Raw genomic sequence first — 20,964 nt, 5'->3', positions numbered from 1 at the left:
GCAGTTAATGAGTTTTTTTGTGAGAACAAAGTGCTGATTTCTGGCCATCAGCTGCTTAATGATGTCACTTTCTGCTTAATGACATCACTTCCGGCCCTCAGCAGATGCCCTGAATGCTAACTTCGGTCCTCTGTATAAAACGAGTTTGACACCCCTGCACTAGATGATGGAGAGTTGGCTTGAGATGAAGCAGCAGCCCTCTCTGACATTGCTGAACAGCTAGGGAAACCTGAATGGGTAACAATAGGTTGTCTCAAGAAAATGTACATATCATTTATAGTGTAAAATGTAATATGCTATAATTCACATGGATATTGCATATGGTATACACAGAAGCAGTTGCTTGACCCAGTTAATTAATGATTTAGATGAAGTGCTCAAAATGTTCTTCACTGATGTCTGTACACTTCTGACATTGTTGACATGCCCATTAGTGTGGCTTCTTCCATCCCAGTAATGCCAAGATGGGGAAACTGGCATCAGAGGGAATTTTCCCTTTCGTCTGGTCCTTAATGTTATAGAAGCTCTCTCAGGGTTTAGTTCTAGCAACAAGGGAACTTCAAAAACAGTTTGATGTGGCATTGGGGCATGAACATGGAAGCCCTTGAGCACACCTAAAGTAGCTCTTTGATCTGTGGCTATTGGTAGATATAGTCCATATCTTAACAGGTCTCTGTTAACATACTGCATCTGTAACTCACTCAAATATATGCTCAACTTATTTTTAGTACAGCACTTTTTCCAGATATCTACTTTCTATCTCTGGTTTATGTTTTGTTTAGAAATGTACAGAATACTGGCCAGAAGATCAGGTTATCTATGAAGGAATTGAAATCACAGTTAATAGAGTCATACAAGCAGATGATTACCGGTTAAGGCTTGTTACTTTAAAGGTAAGATTACTCAAATATGTGTACAGCAGCTAGAAAAATTATGTCCATGCTTGCTCATGGACAGTCATTTCACCAAAAATATCCAGGCTATACAATATATTCATTATTGCACTGATGTCCAGCTTCCAGGCTCATAAGCAACACAGGACCCAATTCTATCTAATGTTCCACTGCTGGTGCTGTTGAGCCAATGGAGCATGTGCTGCATCCTGTGGTGGAGATGCAGTCACAGAGGCCTCCTCCAAGGTAAGGGAACATTGTTTCCTTACCTCGGGGCTGCATTGTGGCTGCACCAGTGCTAGAAAGTTGGATAGGATTGGACCCACAACAATGTAAACAGTCAGCTATTTTAGCTGGGAGCATGTGTAATCTGAATCCTGCCACTTGCAAAATGAATCTGATCATTTTTTAGTAGAAAAACTCAATGAGACATCCAATACTAGTGACTGTCCGTCATTATTTCAACATGCTTACTTAGTAATCGTTTCTTGTCTCCCTCAGTTAGTTTTTAAAAAGTCATCCTGAATGCATCAGCTTTAGATTAACCATGGTTTTTGCACTGTCTATACAGATTCCCCCGTGTGTTCAAGATACACATAGCAGGACAGTTTTAGTTTGTCACAAATCTGCAATAAAATGGTGGTATCACTGAGACCATAAAGTTGATGGTTGCTACAGAAACAAACCTGCAGAAGATGTGAATGCTGTCGTAGTACAGGAACTGATATCTACAGTGACATCGCATGCCCATACTAAAACGTTTCTTCCCACTAAAGAACTTCTTCCCCATAAGCTATTTTAACTTGACAACATTACTGCTTTAAATATCAGTGAATAAACTTTTCCATAAAGGAGAGAGAGATGAACAATTTTTTTTCACAAGAATAGAAACATTCATCTGAGGCATCCTGTTTTAGAGGGCTGAGCATTAGGCATGGTTGGTTGCTTGGTTGATCAAATTCAAATTAGGCTGGTTTGGTTAGAAAGTTTAGTCCTTGGTTAGAAAGTATAGCACTGAAAATTAAAAAAAAATATGATCGGAAGCCACTTCCAATCATGTTTTTTTTTTTTAAATTTTGTTTTCAAGGCTTGGGGTGCCCTGCAGAGATGTCCGCGGGGCTCCCTGCACCCCCTGGACCCCATAGCTGGTTTCAAGTAAGCCAGAAACCCCCCTCTTTTCCCAACAGCAGCGTGATCCTGGGAATCGCATTGCTGCAATCCCCCTGCCCCCACAAGCACTTAGGTAGTTCCCTTCTTCTAAGGAGGGCTTTGGAAACCACTGTTCTAAGGGCCTGCATTTTTTTTTTTAGATCCTTCTTCCATAGCTAGCTGGGGCAGTTAACACTGCAACCAGTGGCAAGAAGTCTGGAGTGAATATTTCAGTGATCTTTACCTCCAATTGGGCACAAAATTAAGCACAAGACCCTCAAGTTAAGCAGGCCCCATTAAGGAATTTGCCTGCTAACTGAGCAGCATGTTTGTTGATTCAGGAGGATTGAAGGGAAAAAAGTAAGCCTTATGCCTTCTGCTTTCCCAGAAGCTGACATGTGGTATATGCAATTAGAAATAGCTATCTGTCTATCAGGATATAAATACAATTTCTGACAGTCTATGTAGCCAATATTATTAAGAATGTGATTATATCTTGAAGCATGGCTCTTCAGTTAATTGAATAGCAACATGAGCATATGACAGAATGTTTAGAATGGTAAAATGGCTGCTGTGCCAACGCAATATCTTGAGCAGTGGCTTTGCTGTGTGTGGTGAGCCAATCGAGCAGCAGAGTCAGTGCTGTCATTTCGGATACCACATTACTGTTATCACTCCATGCAATTGGATATTGTAGTGCTAGGAGAAATGGATTGGGAAGCAGGTCAACTCAATACCTTCTTGGCCTTCCCTTCCAATCGTTTTCTGCCAAGATCTAATCTAGAACATCTACTTGCAAAGTGCATAAACCTAGGGTGCTGCTATGGGTGTCTCAGTGCATGGCACTTTTGTGTTCTGGCACAGCTATGTACTTTCACTAGGATCATGCTTTTTTGTGTGTTTTTTTACCTTTTTCCCCATTTTTGGTACAATTTTTACCATTTTACCATTTTTCAGGGTAAAATGTCTTGGCTGATGCAGCAAGCTAGCTTGGGTTTAAAAGAACTATTCACATACTAGATAAAGGTAGTACGCAATAAAGTTACAGGATTTTAGGACCAGAAGGGAGTTAAAAGTTGCCTTGTTCAGCTTTTTGAATCCAAGAAGAATTTCCCACACTTCAGTGGATCATTCAGGACAAAACTACAGCTGGTGGCTGTGCAGATTCAAAAATGCTACCGAAAACTATGATGTAGTGAGGTGCCTGTGGGATGAGAAGTAAGCTAGTAAATCATTCCTTATGACTTAAGTTAATGAATGATGGGTGCAATCCTTACCAACTTTCCAGCACTGGCATAGCTGTGCCAGTGGGGCATGCGCTACATCGTGCAGTTGGGGGGCAGTCATGGAGGCCTCCTCAAGGTAGGAGGCCTCAATGTTTGTTCCCTTACCTCGGAGTTGCATTTGCCTTACGTCAGTGCTGGCAAGTTGGTTAGGATTGCAGCCTAAGTTGCATACCCCAAGTGAGGATATGAAAAATCAAGAAGCCTGACTTTTGGGAAATATCTTTCCCAACTGTCCAAATTAAACAGGCAGTTATGCAAAGCACAGCTTGTAAGGAAGGCCTGTCTCTCTGAATCTTTCCCATAAGAAACCTTCTAAATGTTGGAAATGGTGATTAATGGGGTTGCTCTACAATACTGCTAATTTTCTTTCAAAATGGCTCACAGAAGGGTGAAGAAGTAAGAAATCTGAAGCACTACTGGTATACATCTTGGCCAGACCAGAAGACCCCTGATCAGGCACCACCTTTGCTGCAACTGGTTCAGGAAGTAGAAGAGGCCATAAAGAGTGCAGAAGAAAAGAATGCTCCAATCATTGTTCACTGCAGGTAGGTTAATTTTGCACTATTAAACCTCTGTGGTGCTCTTTGAAGAGAGAACCAGACTTTTAGGTAGTTAACTATTTCTACTTATATTCTCTCCAAGGAACTTTCCCAAGCTGTACTGACATAGAACGAACCATTTTTGCATAAGCCCCACCTTCATTTTGCCTGTTGGGTTATGGTTTTAATGCTGTTTGTTTGTCTCTTAGTACCCTGCTAGAACTTCAGGAGACATTCCACCTAAAAAGGAATTACAATGTGACCATCCTATAGCAACATTTGCTCTTTGAATGGCATGGAAAGCATAGCATGACCTGACTTTCTCCTTGTTCCAGTAGGCGCCAGTAGGTTGCATAAATGAGATGGGGCATGTTTGAAACATCAGTTTTTAATTATAGGCCCATTTTATACATTTACTGAGCAGCCAGTGACCCAGTTTGCAAGGTGAGAGTGTGGGCATGGGAGACCCATTGCCAAGTGGGAGGTTTGCAGAGATTTAAATCCCCCTTCCAAAGGCTACCGATCCACTCACCCCTCCACCCCACCCCCACTGGATACAGCAGGCTCCTTTTCAGCATGGCTGCACCAGCGGGAGGGGGGCGGGACTGGACCCAAAGTGTATGAACTGAGCCATAATCTGTGGGGAAGTACCTCCTAATTTTGAATTATTCTGTCATTGACATGACTTTTTCCCATCGTTATATGCGTAAAAATAAATGAAAAGTCTTTATATTAATGTTTATGAATATAAAAACAGTCAGCATACATGAAAACTTCAAGATGAATCCAAAGTACAGGTCCAGCCTTTGTTATACATGGATTTTTTATACATGGATTTGACTCAACACGAATGGTCCCTGCAAATGAGAAGGAATGTACTGATCCCTGGAGAAGGGGAAAAAATGCACCCCTTTAAAATCACAGTTTAAAAAACAGCTTTTTACTGTTGCCGAGACACTGTCATACAAGTGATTACAGGTATAACCTAAGTATCCACAGATTTTTCTATCTCAAAGCTGATGAGAAGGGCCCTTTAAATTAAAGCAAAACAGTCCTTTAATAATGCCAGAGAGGGCAGCCGGCTGACAATCCATCAGTCATTCTTTCTGCAGGCTTCACTCCTCCCTTCCCCCTGAGACCCTGAAAGAAGGCTAAATGGCAGCGATTATCACCTCCTATCACCTTTTCAATTCTTTCCCCCTAGCTGGGGCTCCTGGTGAAGCGAGGGATTTGCTTTCTAGTGAAGCCTAAAGGCCTGGAGGCAGACTGATTGCCTCTGTGTGCATTTCAAAAGGTCAGCAAGGCTGTTTTAAATCACCAGAGCAAAGAAAATTTGTTTTTTAAATTGATTTACTATAGTGCCTTTTTTTGCCATCCAAGTGAGTTCTTGGAATGGAACCCTCCGGAATAATGAGTCTTGACCTGTATATCATCGTCATCATCATCTATTAAGAATATTTATCATCATCTAAGAATACTGCTTTTCAGCAAGAATAGTTCACAAAGTGGTTTACATCGTAAAATTTAAAAAGTAAAATAAACAATTACAGGTGTACGCCCCTTAATGGTGTCTGACCAGCAACAGGTTGCATATTCAATGGCTGCCGCTGGTCAGGAGGTCGCATCCCCCAAGCCTCCTCTGGAGGCTTGTCTGAGCCTCCCAGAGGCAGCATGTGTCTGCGTACTGCCTCTGCCAGGCTCAGAACGCCCCAATCACATGAGAGACACGATTTCTGGTTTCTCAGAGGAAACTGGAAGTTGCGTCTCTCATGCAATTCTAGAGCTTCCTATTGCCTTCAGAGGCTTCACATAGCATCAAGCCCCAGTGGTCCGCATCCCTGTTTTTAAGCAGAACGCAACTGTACAATGATAGTTCCAAAGCAGATACAGAGTTATGGTATGTTCTTGAAAAATAAATTCGGGCAATAGGTATAAAAAGCAATGTTCCTTTGCAGAAATGCTAAATAGGGAATCATGAACATCTACAGATTCTGTAAGTGGGACCAATATTCTCCCCCCTCACAAAAATGAGCAAAACTGGCTCTTTCATTTGTGCCTGACTATTGCACAGAGATCTCAACATTTTTTTTCCATACAATTGGACTTCCTTGGAGAGCAAGGAACATTTTCTGTTTCAAAGCTAAAATCATTTTTGCTAAGAATGCAAGTAGGACATACATTTAACCATGCATAATGGACATGGAAGGAAGGTGGTATATGAATAAAAGACGGTAATGTGCAAGTAGCAGAAGTCAGGGCTACCTTTATTGGTCCTGTCCTATTGCAAAGATACTTATATAGAGGCTTTGGAAAGATTTAATGTAGCCATTGGGAGAAGAGGCAAACTGTATGTTTCTATAAGGAGTCTAAATAAGGCTATAACAAGTCTAAAATCATCATCATCATTAAAAGTCCTTGCATCATCACCATCCTAGAGCAATTACAACTTGTTTGGTTTCTGGCTTAATTGCTCTGTGTTGTCCAGTGTTTGGTAACCAGTGCTACATTATAAGTACGCTCCAAAATTCTTTAACTCTTTTTCTTTTCAATGAATTTAATTAAATAGGTTATCAATAGAAAAAGGTTCACAATATCAGATTTTAAGAGATAAAAATATAAAGAACATACGCAGGGCCAAATTCTATCCAACTTTCCAGCCCCACTGCAAGCACAATACAGGCTCGAGATAATGGAACATTCTCTTACCTTGAGGAGGCCTCCTTGACTGCTTCCCCATCACAGGAAGCAGTACACACCCCATTGACTTGGCTGCACCGGCACTGAAAAATTGAATAGAATTGGGCCCTAAAGCTTTTATAGCAATGGTTCTCACACATTGAACAAGGCCCACTTTTTAGAATGAGAATCTGTCAGGACCCACCAGAAGTGATGTCATGACCAGAAGTGACATCATCAAGCAGGAAAATTTTTCACAATCCTAGGCTGTAATCCTACCCACACTTACCCAGGAGTCAGTCCCATATCATTGTTAAAAGCATATACATAGCACCCTGTTCAAAGTACAGATCTGTAACATTTCCCCAAATGCAGTCACATACCATGGTAGCATCAAGTCTAATGTATTAAAAATAAAATATTGAAATGAATGGGGACCCACCTGAAATTGGCTCCCGACCCACAGTTTGAGAAACACTTATTTTATAGAAAAGAACACGTTAAGATTATGATGCTTGAAATCACATTCAATACAGTCAGTCTAAATACAGTACATTTGCCCCTGATTTGGACCTGTTCCTCTCTTGGATGAAAGGTGCCCATTGTTTCACAGAAGTCTCTCTAGCATTATTGTTCCCATTCCAGGACTGCATTTTACAAGTTAAACTTGATGTTCCAGGTTCTTTACTGGCTTGTTTCCAATAACTGGCCACTAAGATTTTTCCACAATCGGCAGATTAGCAAATAGGTGTCTGTGTCCTGCTATAGCATAATATTTTGAATATCCAAGCAAAATAACCATAGGTGTCAATAATTTTTAAACCTCTCTAGCATTTTCTTTATGCAGTCTTCCACAGAACTGCCCATTATGTAGTTTTTCCTATAAGGAATATTTTCGTTAAGAAAACTACGCATACATAAATTCAAATGCCTTAGATTCACATGTGGCTCACAAACCACAGTTTGGCCTCAGTCGCTCTTTAGCATGCTTGCAGCATAACTGTATACATGTTTACTTAGAAACATTGTTTCAATGTTGTTCAATGCAGCACCATCCCCAGTAAGTGTGTTTAGGATTAATGGTTAATCTTTCCATGGTTGCAGCATTGATGTTCAACTGACTGTTCAGAAGAATTTCATTTCATTACAAATGAGAATGTAATGTGCTGTATCAGTGCACAGAGTCATATTAATGTACCAGACTTCTCATGGTTCTTTTTAAATGTGTGTTTGCCTGGTACAACAAAACCAGCTGCCTGAATTTACTATTTTGCCTCTGCATGGTTTTCGAATACCTTGTTTTAACCAGACTTCTACATGTCCATGTGGTTTGGATGGTTGTTTTTTTTTTTTCTCCCAGTGCCTCTGTAGTAACCTTTCAGATATGTTTTGTAGTCTAAATGAGGAAAGGGTTGTTATAAAAATGCACAGAGCAATTGGCCTTAAAATAACCACTCCATTATGCTACAGGAAATTTGTTGGTTTTGCTTCTTATTTTTCATTAAGATAAGGGGAATTCATAACTTGTTGACACCCATAAATGCAGTGGGTTCTCTGATCAAACACAGATTAGTATTTGGTGGTGATGGCATCCAAGAGATTTTTGGAGAAAAAAAGAGCAGGTTAATCTTATATTCTTTTACAATCTTATGTGTAGATTTAAGTGAAATGACTTTGCCCAAATAGCATTTATTTTCCTGAGGGTATTGCCACTGACTAGAATTATTTAAGTAGCAATGAATAAAAACTCCTCTTGTAAGATATCATCACTACTTGAGAGACTGCAAAACAGGGAAAGCTCTTGGACCAAAAAGTAATTGTTGTTCGCTGCTTCTGTTATTTAAAGTGACATATTGACATATCAGGCTTGACAGAAGCCAGATGGCTCACCTAACATCTGTCTGGCACTGTACCCTGTAACATTTTCCTCCAATCTAAGTGCTAATCTTTCATTGAAAAAAGTATTGGCTGACGGTTACAGCATTTTTTCCTGTCTTTTGTTTATTTCTTACCTAAATGAGAATTGCAGATTCTGGACAGGAAAACATCCGCTTATTAAACTGCCTTTCTTCATAATAGATGTGCAGAAACGCAATTTATTGGACATGGAAAGCTATTCCTTCTGGGAAGCATTGCGCACTTACTTAAGAAGGACGACCACCAACCCCCTTGTTCAGAGGTCCCTAAACTTTTTCAGCTGGTGGTTCCCTTGACATACTGGGTCATTGGCCACTGCCCCATTAGGACTACAATCCTATACATGGTATGGGAGGCCCTGTATCCGTGGATCCCTTATCTGCTTTTTCAATTATCTGTGGATGTGGAGCTACCCCTGCTTTGTTGGTTGTATAAAGTCTGGATAGTTACGTCTGTTTTCTCCTTCAAGGAATTGTTTTGTAGGCTTTATACATTTGGCATGAGTATGTGTAATTCTTATTTAAAATATTTTTGTACTACTTTTTGAAAAAAAAAAGTTCACAGAATGGTTTACATGGCAAAATGATTTGAATTAATCAGGAAATGTTAATGGTCTTTCTGGAGTTTTCCTCCTCACTGTCTGTCACTTTCACTGGCCAGTGCAGGGATTGGGAGAACTGGGTGCTTTATTGCCACCAGTATTTGCTGCAAACAGTTGAAGAGTGAGGGCGTAGTTGACATACTCGGAACAACCTGCCAGTTACGGCTCGACAGGTAAGAGAACGTTTTTCTTTCTTTTCTTTGAAAAAGAAATGCTATGACCCAGAGTTCTGCTATATTTTCTTTCTTAACTTATGAACAATTTTGGGTTTCATGGGAAATGGGGGGGGGAGATTGCTATTGTACAAATAATTTTTGCAGGTGTGTTTGCTGTTAGTAAGTAGATGCCAGATGTACCACAGAAAGCATTTGCTTTTTACCTTCATTTTTTAAAGACTGGTAACTCAGGCCTACAAAATGAGGGTCAGAAAAGTTTTTCCCAAAGTTTATGGTGGTTTGATATGAATTTGGGGTGCCAATTCCAAAAATGGCATCCATTTTGCCCTATCACGTCTAGTTTTGGAGATATAGCATAGCCTCTTTAGTGAATTGTTCAAGCAGCTTCCTCATGAGGAAGCCATGGTGTAGGCTTTCTCATGAGCAAGCTGCTTGAACCATTCACTAAAGAGGCTATGCTGTGTCTCCAAAACTAGATGTGATAGGGCAAAACGGATGCCATTTTTTGAATCAGCACCCCAAATATACCCAGGAATTGGTGTAATGTTTAAGGAAGCAAAATGTGTGTTGGCCTGTGTAATTCTTCCTTTTTGAAATGATTTAGGGCCCAATCCTAATGTGTGCCAGCGCCAGGTGTCGCAAATGTGCCATAAGGCACATCCGTGACATGCAGTGAAGAGTGAGTGCTGACGCTGGCTCCGGGTAGCAATGAGGGCCTTGGGGGCAGGGGCAGGGGTTAAGGGGGTGGGGATTGGAGGGGACTGGGGTGGGAGAGGGGTAGGAACAGTGGAACCTTGCTCTGCCATATCCTAGTCTTCACATTGGGCTGAAAAGCCCAACACGGAGGCTCTCAAGTCTGTGCCACCCAAATAGCCAGCACAGACTTGAGAAACCCCATTGTGGGACTTGGGGCTTCCCCCTGTGGTGCTACTGGATGCAGCAGAAGCCATTTTGGTCCCACTGCACCCAGTGGAACTGCAGGGTTAAGAATGGGCTGTTATTTGGAAAGTTTGATTGTATTCTGTTGTTATTTAAAACAATAATGGAAAAAGTACATTATAATTTCTAAGAAAATTATTGGAAATAATAGCACAAGATTAAACACAAAATAACAGCCTTATAAATATTAAGATAGGAATTAATTACATGTCTGAACTCATGAGTTCACAAATGACAAATATATTCATAGTTTCAAAAACACCAATTTGATGAGCTGAAGTTATTTAACTTAGGGCCCAATCCTGACCAGCTTTCCAGCACTGATGCAGCTGCAATGCAGCCTCAAGATAAGGAAACTAAGACTCCCTTACTTTGAGGAGGCCTCCGTGACTGTACCTCCCCCCCATTGCAGGATGCAGCACATGGCCACTGGAACAGCTGAATCAGTGCTGGAAAGTTGGCTAGGATTGGTTCCTCGGTATTTCATTTTGGGCTGGTGTCATAAAACATTAAACAAATTAACCTTTTGGTTACAAAATTAACCTCTGGACCAGCCATTCTTAACAGAAGCCATATAGCTTCCTGGGGTGCTCTGAAACATTTGAAGGGTCCACAGACTGAAAACCAAAAATAATGTGTCCATGTTGTATCCTTGTTTGACTTGGGGCTCTGGAACATGAGAAGAACTCATAAGGGGGGCAAAAAAACACAAGTTGAGAATTACTGCTCTAGACACATTTATTTGGGGTGTACCACTTAACCCATTTTTTCCTAGCCACAGGTGTACACATTTGGTCCCTGTTGAGTATATGCAATGTTGGGCAGAAATGGCTTGATTCAGGATTAGATTGTTTATGAATTAAATGGCTTCAGTTAGTATGATTCACTGTTAGAATCTGGCATGTGAGTGGAGTAATGATAGGTGAATAGAATGACAACTTGGACTCTGAATGCTCTTAACTAAGCATGCAGAAATGCACTGATAGCTCTGAAAAGTCATTTTTACAGATGTATAGATGTGATTATTATAGATCCGGTAGGGGCATTCATATTTTCCATTTCAAATTTGAGAAGTGGCCCTAAGCCTTGATTGAGAAAAGAAAGCATTTGTTGAGTAACTATTATGGCCAGAATGCCACCTAGTGGCCATATGCAGCCATTTCCTCTGCAACAAGGATGCCTGGAAATCATGTGAAAGGAAAGCCAAAGCATGTTTGCATCTTTCCAAGAAGACCAGAAGCAGAAGAAATGCTTGTGAAGTACTTCAAATGCAGTGTAATCAGGCACAGGAGATCCAGCACAAATGCCCCTCCCATAAAGTTCAAATATTCCAGTGTGACTACTTTTTAAACCACAGGGTAGTGCGTATGTCACAAGATTATTGCACTTTGATGGTTATACTCATGTAGTTTTCATCCTGTGCAAGAGTCTCCTTTGTAGACGTCCCAGCATTTTCATTGAAATGTCCAATAGACCCTTAAGTGGGAATCTGATTGCTCTAAGCAAACCCGCAACTGAGTTTTTCCAGACACAATAAAGGAGAGAGGCTTGTATGTGCAGAATCACAGCTGTATAGTCACACACGTGAATATAGAAAAGTTTGTTATTCTTAAAAACCTGCCAAATCTGGCAGGATTTGCCAATTTTGGTGTTCGAACACTTGTCAATATTGCAGATTTGCAAGAACACACAGTAAAGAATGTATGCAGAAATATAAGATAAAAAAATATTTAAGGGTGCATCCGTTAGGGCCCAATCCTATCCAACCTTCCAGGTCTGATGCAGCCATGCAAATAGGGTGTGCCCTGCATCCTGCAGAGGTAGGGGCACTCCTCAAAGGAAATGCTTTTCCCTCTCTTCGGGGCTGCATTGTGGCTGAATAGGATTGGGCCCTGGGGCAAATAAAAGTCTGATAACCATATAAAGGATTTGAAATTTATATGAAATTGATCTCTTACCTTAAATTTCAGCATAAATGTATCTTGTTCTACTTAATGGTGCGGATAAATGGAATGTTTCATGATAAGTAAATCATAGTGGGGTACTAGTGGTCATGGTGGTTTTTTCAGATGCTTCCAACTTCATGCTGAAACATACTACAAAGGAAGAATTGTTATGCTCAGTGGAAAGCAGAATAAAATGCTTGTCACCCTACTGAGGTGCTGAGAGATGGAGAATAGCAGAAATTCAGATGGTTTTCTACTGTATTGGATGCCAATACTGAAAAGCACTGAATACTGGATGCCAGCACTGAAAAGAAAAAAAGAATTCCCACTGAGATTCAGATACAGGCTTGAATCTACAGAATCATGAGTGGAACTTTCATTCACATTGCTGAGCCAGCACCCCTTCCAAGAGTTAGTGAACACTCTGGAACAGTGTACTACATTGGGCAGCGGCTGAAAGGTTTCAGAAATTAAGCCCTCTTCCTTTCAGTGAGTGGGAGTGCCATTCACTCATGCTTCTGTCTCATTGGATCCAAGTGAAAGAGTATTGGCTTTTCATAATGCAATAAAGTTTACTGCAGCTGAATACGCAGCACTGCTGATAATACTTTGTATGATTAGTATGGAGGTTTATTTCACAGCAAAGAACTCACAGGAATTAAGGCAAGAGGTGTGAATTTAAGGGCCCAATCGTATCCAGTTTTCCAGGGCTGGTGTAGCTGTACCAGTGGGACATACACTGCATCCGGAGATCGGGGGAGGGCAGTTGCAGAGGCCTCCTCAAGGTATGGGAACACTTGTTCCCTTACCTCGGGGCTGCATTACAGCTGCACTGGTGGTGAAAATTTGGATAGGACTGGGCCCAAAGTCAGCTGAGAGCAAGATGTAATGTAAAAACCTTTGAGGTATGCTTTGTGGTTTTGCAAAATCAAATTCAGAAAATGAAAGGCAAAAAGAAGTGGTTGTATGGAAAGAGACTTACCTAAGATTTCCTTGCTGTATGTGAGCAGGAAAGCATCGCATTAGCAGGACAGTTGCGCACTGCTAGTTGAGGAGTTGCATTATCATTTCAGAACGAACAGCTTCTAGGGTTATCTAGAAATTGGCTTCCTCCATGGCTGATTTAGGATCCAATCCTATCCAGTTTTCATGTGCCAGTGCAGCTGTGGCAATAGGGCATGTGCTGTGTCCTGTGGTGGGGAGGCAATCACAGAGGTCTCCTCAACGTATGAGAACATTTGTTCCCTTACCTTGGGGCTGCATTGCAGCTGCACCAGTGCTGGAAAGTTGAATAGGATTGGGCCCATAGTCATTTGACACTATAGAAGTGAAAGAAAAGGTTATGCACAAGATAATCGCCAAATACTAGTATAGGTTGAGGTGTCTGGGGGCTCATCCGCATACCCCACAGCAGGCTTTGCAGTCAGTAGGGGGCAGCTGAGAGGGGGTGCTCATCACAAACTGCAAGAACTCCGCAGCAATAGTTTGAACTAGGGACACTGCGGGTTTTTGCTACCTATGCAAGCATAGGTGTTGTCTTCACAAGAGATGCAGAAGCAAGGAGCATGTTCAAAGGCTCATTTCTAATAAGGGAGGTTCACTACTAGGGCTAAGGGCTGATGGGACGTACTGTCTGACATAGCAACTCTCCTTCTCAATCCCAGAAGTATTGAGGAAGGGCAGCCCCATTCAATGCTGAGAGAGAGGTAATATTCTAAAATTACTTCATGTTGACTTGGACTAAACCTAGACATTAAAAATAGGATGTTAAAACAGAGATTCCAATGCTCATTTTGGCTTCAGATTAAATGCTGGGCAGAATCACTCTTCCCAGCTCAGTGGCATGGTTAGCAGAAGGACCGGTCCAATGTGAACACCACTTTTGTAATCACCTTAAGATATTATAAGGTAATAATGTATAGACAACAGGAAGTGTTGTGCTTTTATTTCTCTGTCTGTGGAATATGAATCTTAAAAACCTTTTGGGGGAAAGATTGGGGGGGATTTACAAAATGACCTACGCTTTCTAGAGCATTGGGTGGAGGATGGATTCCACAGCCCCTCCTCCCTGCTGGGCAGAGGACGTATCAGTTTTGGTGGCATTGGTGGCACAATCCATGTCCTGTGCAGAACCCAGAATATTCTTCAAGGTACTACTATTTGGACTCAAGGCTCTGTTTTGTGCAGTCCAATGTTGAACTGTAAGGAACGTACATATTAGAGAATGAAAGGTTTCAGAATTTTCATCTCAAGACCTTTTAGTCCAGTGCCTATAAATGTTCAGTTTTTTCCTTCAATGCTGCCAAAAACTCAGAAGGGGGGGGTTCCCTCTGGTGCACGATATTAGGAAACATTGGATTCACCCCCCCCCCCAAATTCCTTGAAATAGCAAATTGGAAGGTGTTTTTATGACTATGGTAAGGAGAGGAAGCAGCAGCCTGGCAGTCACTAGGAGAAAAGTAAGTCTCATTTCCTCTCATCTCCTAACTGGAGAGCCACCCCCTGCTGCATTTGTTTCTCAACTTCAGGGTGTAGGCTTTTTAAAAAAAACTAGTAATGGGTTTGCATGGGCCGTAATTACCCAAGATAATGACAAATAATTCTTTTGGTTCATGAGCTGTTGGAGTTGCATTTTTTCAGTGCCATATTCAGCAGAACAAAAGGGATACACAACAATGACATCTTGAGCAGCAGCCGTTCCAGAGGAGATGCGGCTTCTCAGAAACGCCTCACTTTCCATGGCCTACTGCTAACAGCTCATTCTAGTGTTGTAGTGAGCCTCACTTTTCTTAACCATGCCTGCGCTTGAGAGTATCTTCTGTACTGAAGAACTTTCAGACACAGCAAAATATGTCTTTTGCTATTACAGAAATGTATAACTTATACTCTCATATACATCATTAAAAGCCTGAGAATACAGGTGAGATTTTGCCTGGCACATAAAATATGTCTGGAAAGCAAGTTCTGTAATTTGGGTGTCATCACAAAAAAGACTGTCTCTTCAAGAGCTGCCCACTATTTTGTTGGTTTGTAAGCTGTAGAGCGCTTCCTGATGAGTTTTTCACAAAGACTGGAAATACTGTTTCAGTTCTTCTGACACATGCAATCCAGAATTTGGGGAGGATTGTTTCAGTCCAACTAGTTCCTTCTGGAATCAGCAGTGCCTGTTGTTGAAATGAACGTGAGTGGTATCTACTGTTCCTCAGGATTCCCTCTACTCTCCCTAAACTTTCAGTTGCGCACTAAAGTATAATTGTAGATTTGAACTGGAAGTACTTTGGATTGAGTTCTCAGGGCCACATCCAAGATCTAGTTGCCTGAATGTGAGGATCTGTGGATCACAGGATCTGTGGTAGAGTTGTTGTTGTTTTTTTAATGTACATTACTGATCAGATTGAAGATACAAAGACAATGCTTTCCTCTTTGGGCTTTGAATAATTTTCTTTTGCTTTTCATTCTCCTTTTATTGTGTGGCTTTCATCATCTCTGTATCAATACAGAAGGGATATCGGCTTCCAACCCTTTCCCCCCTACTTTTCCTTTTCAGGGGAGGAATGATCCAGACAAGTGAACAGTATCAGTTTGTCCACCATGTCATGAGCTTGTTTGAAAAGCAATTTTCTAGAGCAGCTGCAGAAGAATGATGATTCAAGATAATGTTATGCCACAAACCCAACAGAACTCTGACCAGAATCGTATGTATTTCAGAGCTGAGAAGATATACATGGGAATTTCAGAGGAGAAGATATTTATTTATACATATATAAATATATATAGTTTTACTTTCATATGGCTTTATTTTGCATTTAAGAGTTAAGATACCGCTTGTCTTCAATATGTGACAGGACCTCATCTTCCTCACAACTCCCCCTAAAAAACAAAAACCTATTTATACTGTAAATAAGATCAGTAGCTTCATTTGTTACAAAATTTAAAACATCACTGTCAGATTTACTATTTAAAAAAAAATAACCGAATTGCTACTAGATCCAAATACAGTGTGAAATTCTTTGATAAATGTCTTGCTGACGTCTGTAATGTCTGTTTACTAAGCTTGAAAAGTAACTTTTTTGCCTCTTTTTCCTGATTGTTTTTACATTTTAAACTACCGGATACTGTGTATATCATAAGACCGTCTGAGCCTCTTGCATTAAAGGATTCAAGTGGATTCATACTGAAATTATGCTTCAAGCTTTGTACATTTGCTTGTTTACAACAAACTGTTCCTTCAAGTGCAAAAGAAGATAGGAAAAGAAACTGCTTCTGAATTATTTGCTTCTCCTATCATTGCAGCATTGCTTAGTATTTTTGTAATGTATAGGGAATTTGGGGATACTGTGGATGGAATTTGCTTTCATGACCTCAGGGCCAGTCCACAAGCAAAATGGCAGTATGAGATTTTTATGTTCCATGTGTAGTTTTATGTTCAGTGTGTAGTGACATGGTCATATGAATGCTTCTTAAAGCTCCCAACCACATTTATTAATGTCAGAGCCCAGATGTTTGTGATGGCATAGTGATAGTGGATTGAACTAGGAGAGGAAAATGAAAAACTCTCACATTTTATTTTACCATAGTCCTAGCCTGGATCCGTACAAACTGCATATCTCATAAAGTTGATTGTACAAATTGATTGACTCATCAAAATATTTGTGGCAAAGAAGGCAATCACTGTGGTCAAATTAGCTAGGAACTTTCAGGGGAAAGTGATTGACTTTCTCTAGCATGTGGCTTGAATATTTGGGTCATCTGAAGTTTTTGCAGCCATCGGTATTGTAAATGTGGGCTCCCATGTGCTTGAAAACAGAGTATAATATCAGTGGTTTTAATAGATGGTTAACCTTCCTTCAGAACCTTCCAAAGGAAATAGTGGTTGGAGCCATTGCCTTATTGCCTCCCATTTCTTCTAAACCAGTGGATAGAAGAGTTGACTCAAACATTGGTTAGAAGAGTTGCATCCAGCTACAACTTCTAGACAGAAATTTGCAAATTGGTTCATAGTATTGAATAAACCAGGACCCAAGGACAACAGTTGGGTATGCCACAGACTGTTTGTTTTAATATTTATAAAATATTTATTTATAAATAAAATATTTATAAAATATCTATAAAAATAGATTTATAGTAATTAAATACATGAAAGTAAAGACAAAAAAACCTACATAAATTGATAGGCACAAGCTTTTGTTATATAACTATTATACATAATAGCAACAGATAAAGCATAATAGCAACAGAGAAAAAGAAAAAACTTAAAGCCAAGGTAAAAAGCTAAACAGTAAGAACATTGAAAAGCTCCTCTAAAAAGGATTAGTTAAATAAGAAATAGCAAGTCTTGGTTAGGGCTGAAAGCAGGCATTATAATATCTGCTGGAGAAACATAAACCCAACTTTGAAAGGAAAAAAGTCCAAAGATTTATTTCTTCTTTCCCAAGGTCCTTATATGCTGCTATTTTATTTTTTATTTTATTTTTATTTTTTATTTTGCAAAGGAACACGATATACAAAATACTCTGCAACCAAGGGAACATGAATGGAGCTGGAGTCGGTTTCCATACTTTGACAATATTCTGACAGTGTTTAATAAATTGGAAATTAACAGCTTATGTTCTTTTTCTTAAGCTGGAGTTTCTCATGACACTCCACACAAATAGAAATTCTTCCTTTCAAATCAGAGTCATGCTGTTCTTCTATCTATATCTGTAGTTTCACACCTAAGCCATAAGAGCCAGTTTAACATAAGGGCTCATGAGTTCATTTATATGATGTGTCTATACGCAGGAAAGCACCATTTGCGCAAAGTTCTGTGCATGACCACACTGATGCCTATCCAGCCACCCTCCCACATGGTATTTAATGGTCAGCATTCATTAAGGAGAGCATTTGAATCTCTTACCTAAACTAGCGATGCTGCTAGTCACATTTGAAAACTTTAGCCATAATTTGTATATTGTTTAGTACAGAGATGAAATGAATATCTCTGTTACAACAACTGTTCATATTTGAACAGAATGGCCACCGTAAGATGCATTTTCACATAATGTCTTTTAATTCTTTATCTAACTGCTATAATACCACCAGTGTTAACTATTAGAATTTGGAAGTTGTTAGTAATCATACAGCCTATATGTTTAGGGCTTAAGAGACTATTGACTCACTGTAGAAGAATTCTCCGTATGTAATTAAAATCAGGTGTCTTATGCAGCGGTGTCACGAGGGGCCACAGTGGTAAGGGTGGTGTCTCATGCAGTGATGACATTGTGACATCACTTCCAGGTTCTCCTGGAGAAGGCTGCAGTTTCTCAATCTGGCTGTTCAAGAGCTTCCAAAAGAGGAGGAAAGGATGTGACGGCCAGGTTAAGAAGCCACTGTGTTGAGCACAAAGACTGAATTCTGACTCAGGAAGCAGCTGAAGCATGTGCACACTTAAAGCATTGGCTGCAGCAATATCCAAAAATTGCCGCAGCTGCCACTTTGAGTGGCAGCTTCGCAGCATCTGGTCCGGCAATCAGGGCGGACTGCCTCTGCCCCTGCTCCTGCTTGCTATGGCACTGGTCTTTTGTAAATAAAATCAGCATATTAGGCCCAAATCCTAACCCACTTTCCAGCACTGGCATAGTTCTGCCAATAGGATGTGTGCTGCATCTTGCAGTTGGGGGGGGGCACTCACGGAGGCCTCCTCATAGTAAGGGAATGTTTGTTCCCTTACCTAGGAGCTGCATTGCCCTTATGTCGGTGCTGGAAAATGGGTTAGGATTGCACCCTTAGTCACTTTTCAGCAAAAGTTTCCAAAGTGGCATATACTCACATTTACAACTACAGTAAAAGCAACAAAAAGGTTATTTAAAAAAGCACAATGTCAGAGACAAAAGTGGAGCCAAATTTAAAAAACAATAATTCAAGGGATGCAAATTTGATCCGAATTGAAAGCCCAAGAATATAAATGTGGACGACTAACAACCAAAAACTGCTGTTCACTTTTGGGCTAACTTTATTCTCAAATATAGGGAAGTGTTGTGCTCAGTCAAAAATGGATACTTCCATGACAAACCTGCACATTAATCTATGCGAAAATGATCTCAACACAACAAATAAGGCAAAGGCACTATCCATCAAGCACTGGTGCACAGTCTTAATTCCTTTAAGTGGAGTCTACTGCAGCTGTTCTGAGGCTCACCTTCAAACACTGCCCTTGGCTGCCTAACTACTGTCCTTAGTTGTCACTAGTTCACACCATCGGAAGACTCAAATTGTAGAAGTTTTCTTTGAAATACTTCAGACTGCAGATTAAAGTGATATATTTGTCTGAACCTCAATTTTATTTATTTATGCAAGCAGACACTTCCTGTGTTTGCTTGCAAACTAGCCTGTCAAAGACAAGAGATTGAGTTGGCCCCTGCAAGCTGTTTTTCTATGGCTCATATAAAATCCTCCTTCTCTAGAGTCCTATTCAGGAGCGTTAAATATCAGAATTGAATCGAAGAGAGTCTCTCCTGCTATTGGATATTTCTTGTAACGCAAGCATGCTCCAGGCACTATTCTTGAATACAGTGGTCTTCAACCTTTTTTGTGCCACAACACCAATAAATAATGAGACGGAGTACCCATCACCAATCCTGCCCCTCCCGGGACCCAGTCTACCCACTCCTGTCCATCCCATTTCCTTCAACCTCTTTGTCTTCACAACAACCCTGTGAGGTAGCAGCCTGAGCAGGGCTGACCATGGGGGCTGCGGGGCAAGTGAGAAGAAGCCTTGCAGAATTATATCAAGAACTGCAGAATTGTATCAGGACATTTTGATAAGGCAGTAGTGTTGTTGAATTGGATCCAAGCGCTCTCTTGCACAGGCTTTGAAAAGTTGCAGCGACCCCCCAAATGAGGCTTCACTACCCCATTGGGGTCATGACCCAGCGGTTGAAAAACACTGCTTTAATAGAAGCACATCTAAGAACATGAGGGAGGAGCCATTCCTGAAACAGCATGTGCCTTTATAAAAAAAGCAGTACTGCTTGCCTGAGTCAAGATTTTATTATTATGTCCGACCTGAGTTCTCCAAGTCCCAGTGGCAGCTGCAAGACTTCTTCAGTCCTCTTATAAGGTAAAGACTTTCTGTGGTAATCCATCCCTGAGGATCTTACGGAAAGAACCCTGAGCAGTTAACTCTTCCTGCTTTGCATAGTCATCTGATCTTCTCACTAAAATGAGGTTAAGGAAAATCTGTCACTGGAGCTTCAAGAAAACAAGCAAGCAAGCAAGCTTCAACATAAAAAATAAATAATAAGTGTCCATTGAGCAACAGAGGGAGTGGTCACTTGCTTATATTTATAGTAGTAAGGACAGAAGGCAAGTGAGTTGCAGAGTTTGGATGTTACCCTGCACATGCCTGATTTCATCTGATCTCAGAAACTAAGCAGGGTCAGGCCTGGTTAGTACTTGGATGGGAGACTGCCTGGGAATACCAGGTGCTGTAGGCTTATACCATAGTCTTTCAAGACTGAAGGTTGCCAACCATGTTAGGTAATTTATTTTTTTTAAAACCACAGGTGTTTTCTGGCACTAAGGTGAAAACTATGCCATATGAGTTAGAGGAGTCTGCCATCAAAAACAGCACTCCTCTGTCAAGTTCCCTCTTATCCCCTCCACAAGTTGTTTTCCCAGATGTGATATCAAAACATGTATTTCACTGCCTACCCCAGCGGCAGCCAGTGATGTGAAATGCACCATGTCATGATATGACACTGGGTATGTGAAGCCATGTACGTTATGTGGGAAAGAGGAAGAACTTGACAAAAGGATGCAAATTTTCCCCCCATTTCCCCCTATTTTCACTGCAACTGATAGT

At 40.7% G+C, this 20,964-nt stretch overlaps 1 protein-coding gene and 1 pseudogene across 1 annotated transcript in view; both read left to right on the top strand.

Moving 5' to 3' along the window:
- Window positions 1-15,766, top strand: part of PTPN5 (protein tyrosine phosphatase non-receptor type 5) — a 47,462-nt gene extending 31,696 nt beyond the window's left edge. Inside the window, exons 9-12 of the mRNA XM_066632193.1 lie at window positions 783-893; window positions 3,713-3,873; window positions 9,121-9,234; window positions 15,670-15,766. Coding sequence (XP_066488290.1) covers window positions 783-893; window positions 3,713-3,873; window positions 9,121-9,234; window positions 15,670-15,766 — 483 coding nt within the window. The remainder of the gene's footprint in view (window positions 1-782; window positions 894-3,712; window positions 3,874-9,120; window positions 9,235-15,669) is intronic.
- A 4,713-nt stretch (window positions 15,767-20,479) lies between these two features.
- On the top strand, window positions 20,480-20,596 carry LOC136637299 (5S ribosomal RNA; annotated as a pseudogene).
- Window positions 20,597-20,964: the final 368 nt, after the last annotated feature.

Source organism: Tiliqua scincoides, chromosome 1, assembly GCF_035046505.1.
Source record: "Tiliqua scincoides isolate rTilSci1 chromosome 1, rTilSci1.hap2, whole genome shotgun sequence".
NCBI lineage: Eukaryota > Metazoa > Chordata > Lepidosauria > Squamata > Scincidae > Tiliqua > Tiliqua scincoides.
The sequence above is the reverse complement of the archived record's forward strand: the minus strand, read 5'-3'. Positions and strand labels throughout refer to the sequence as shown.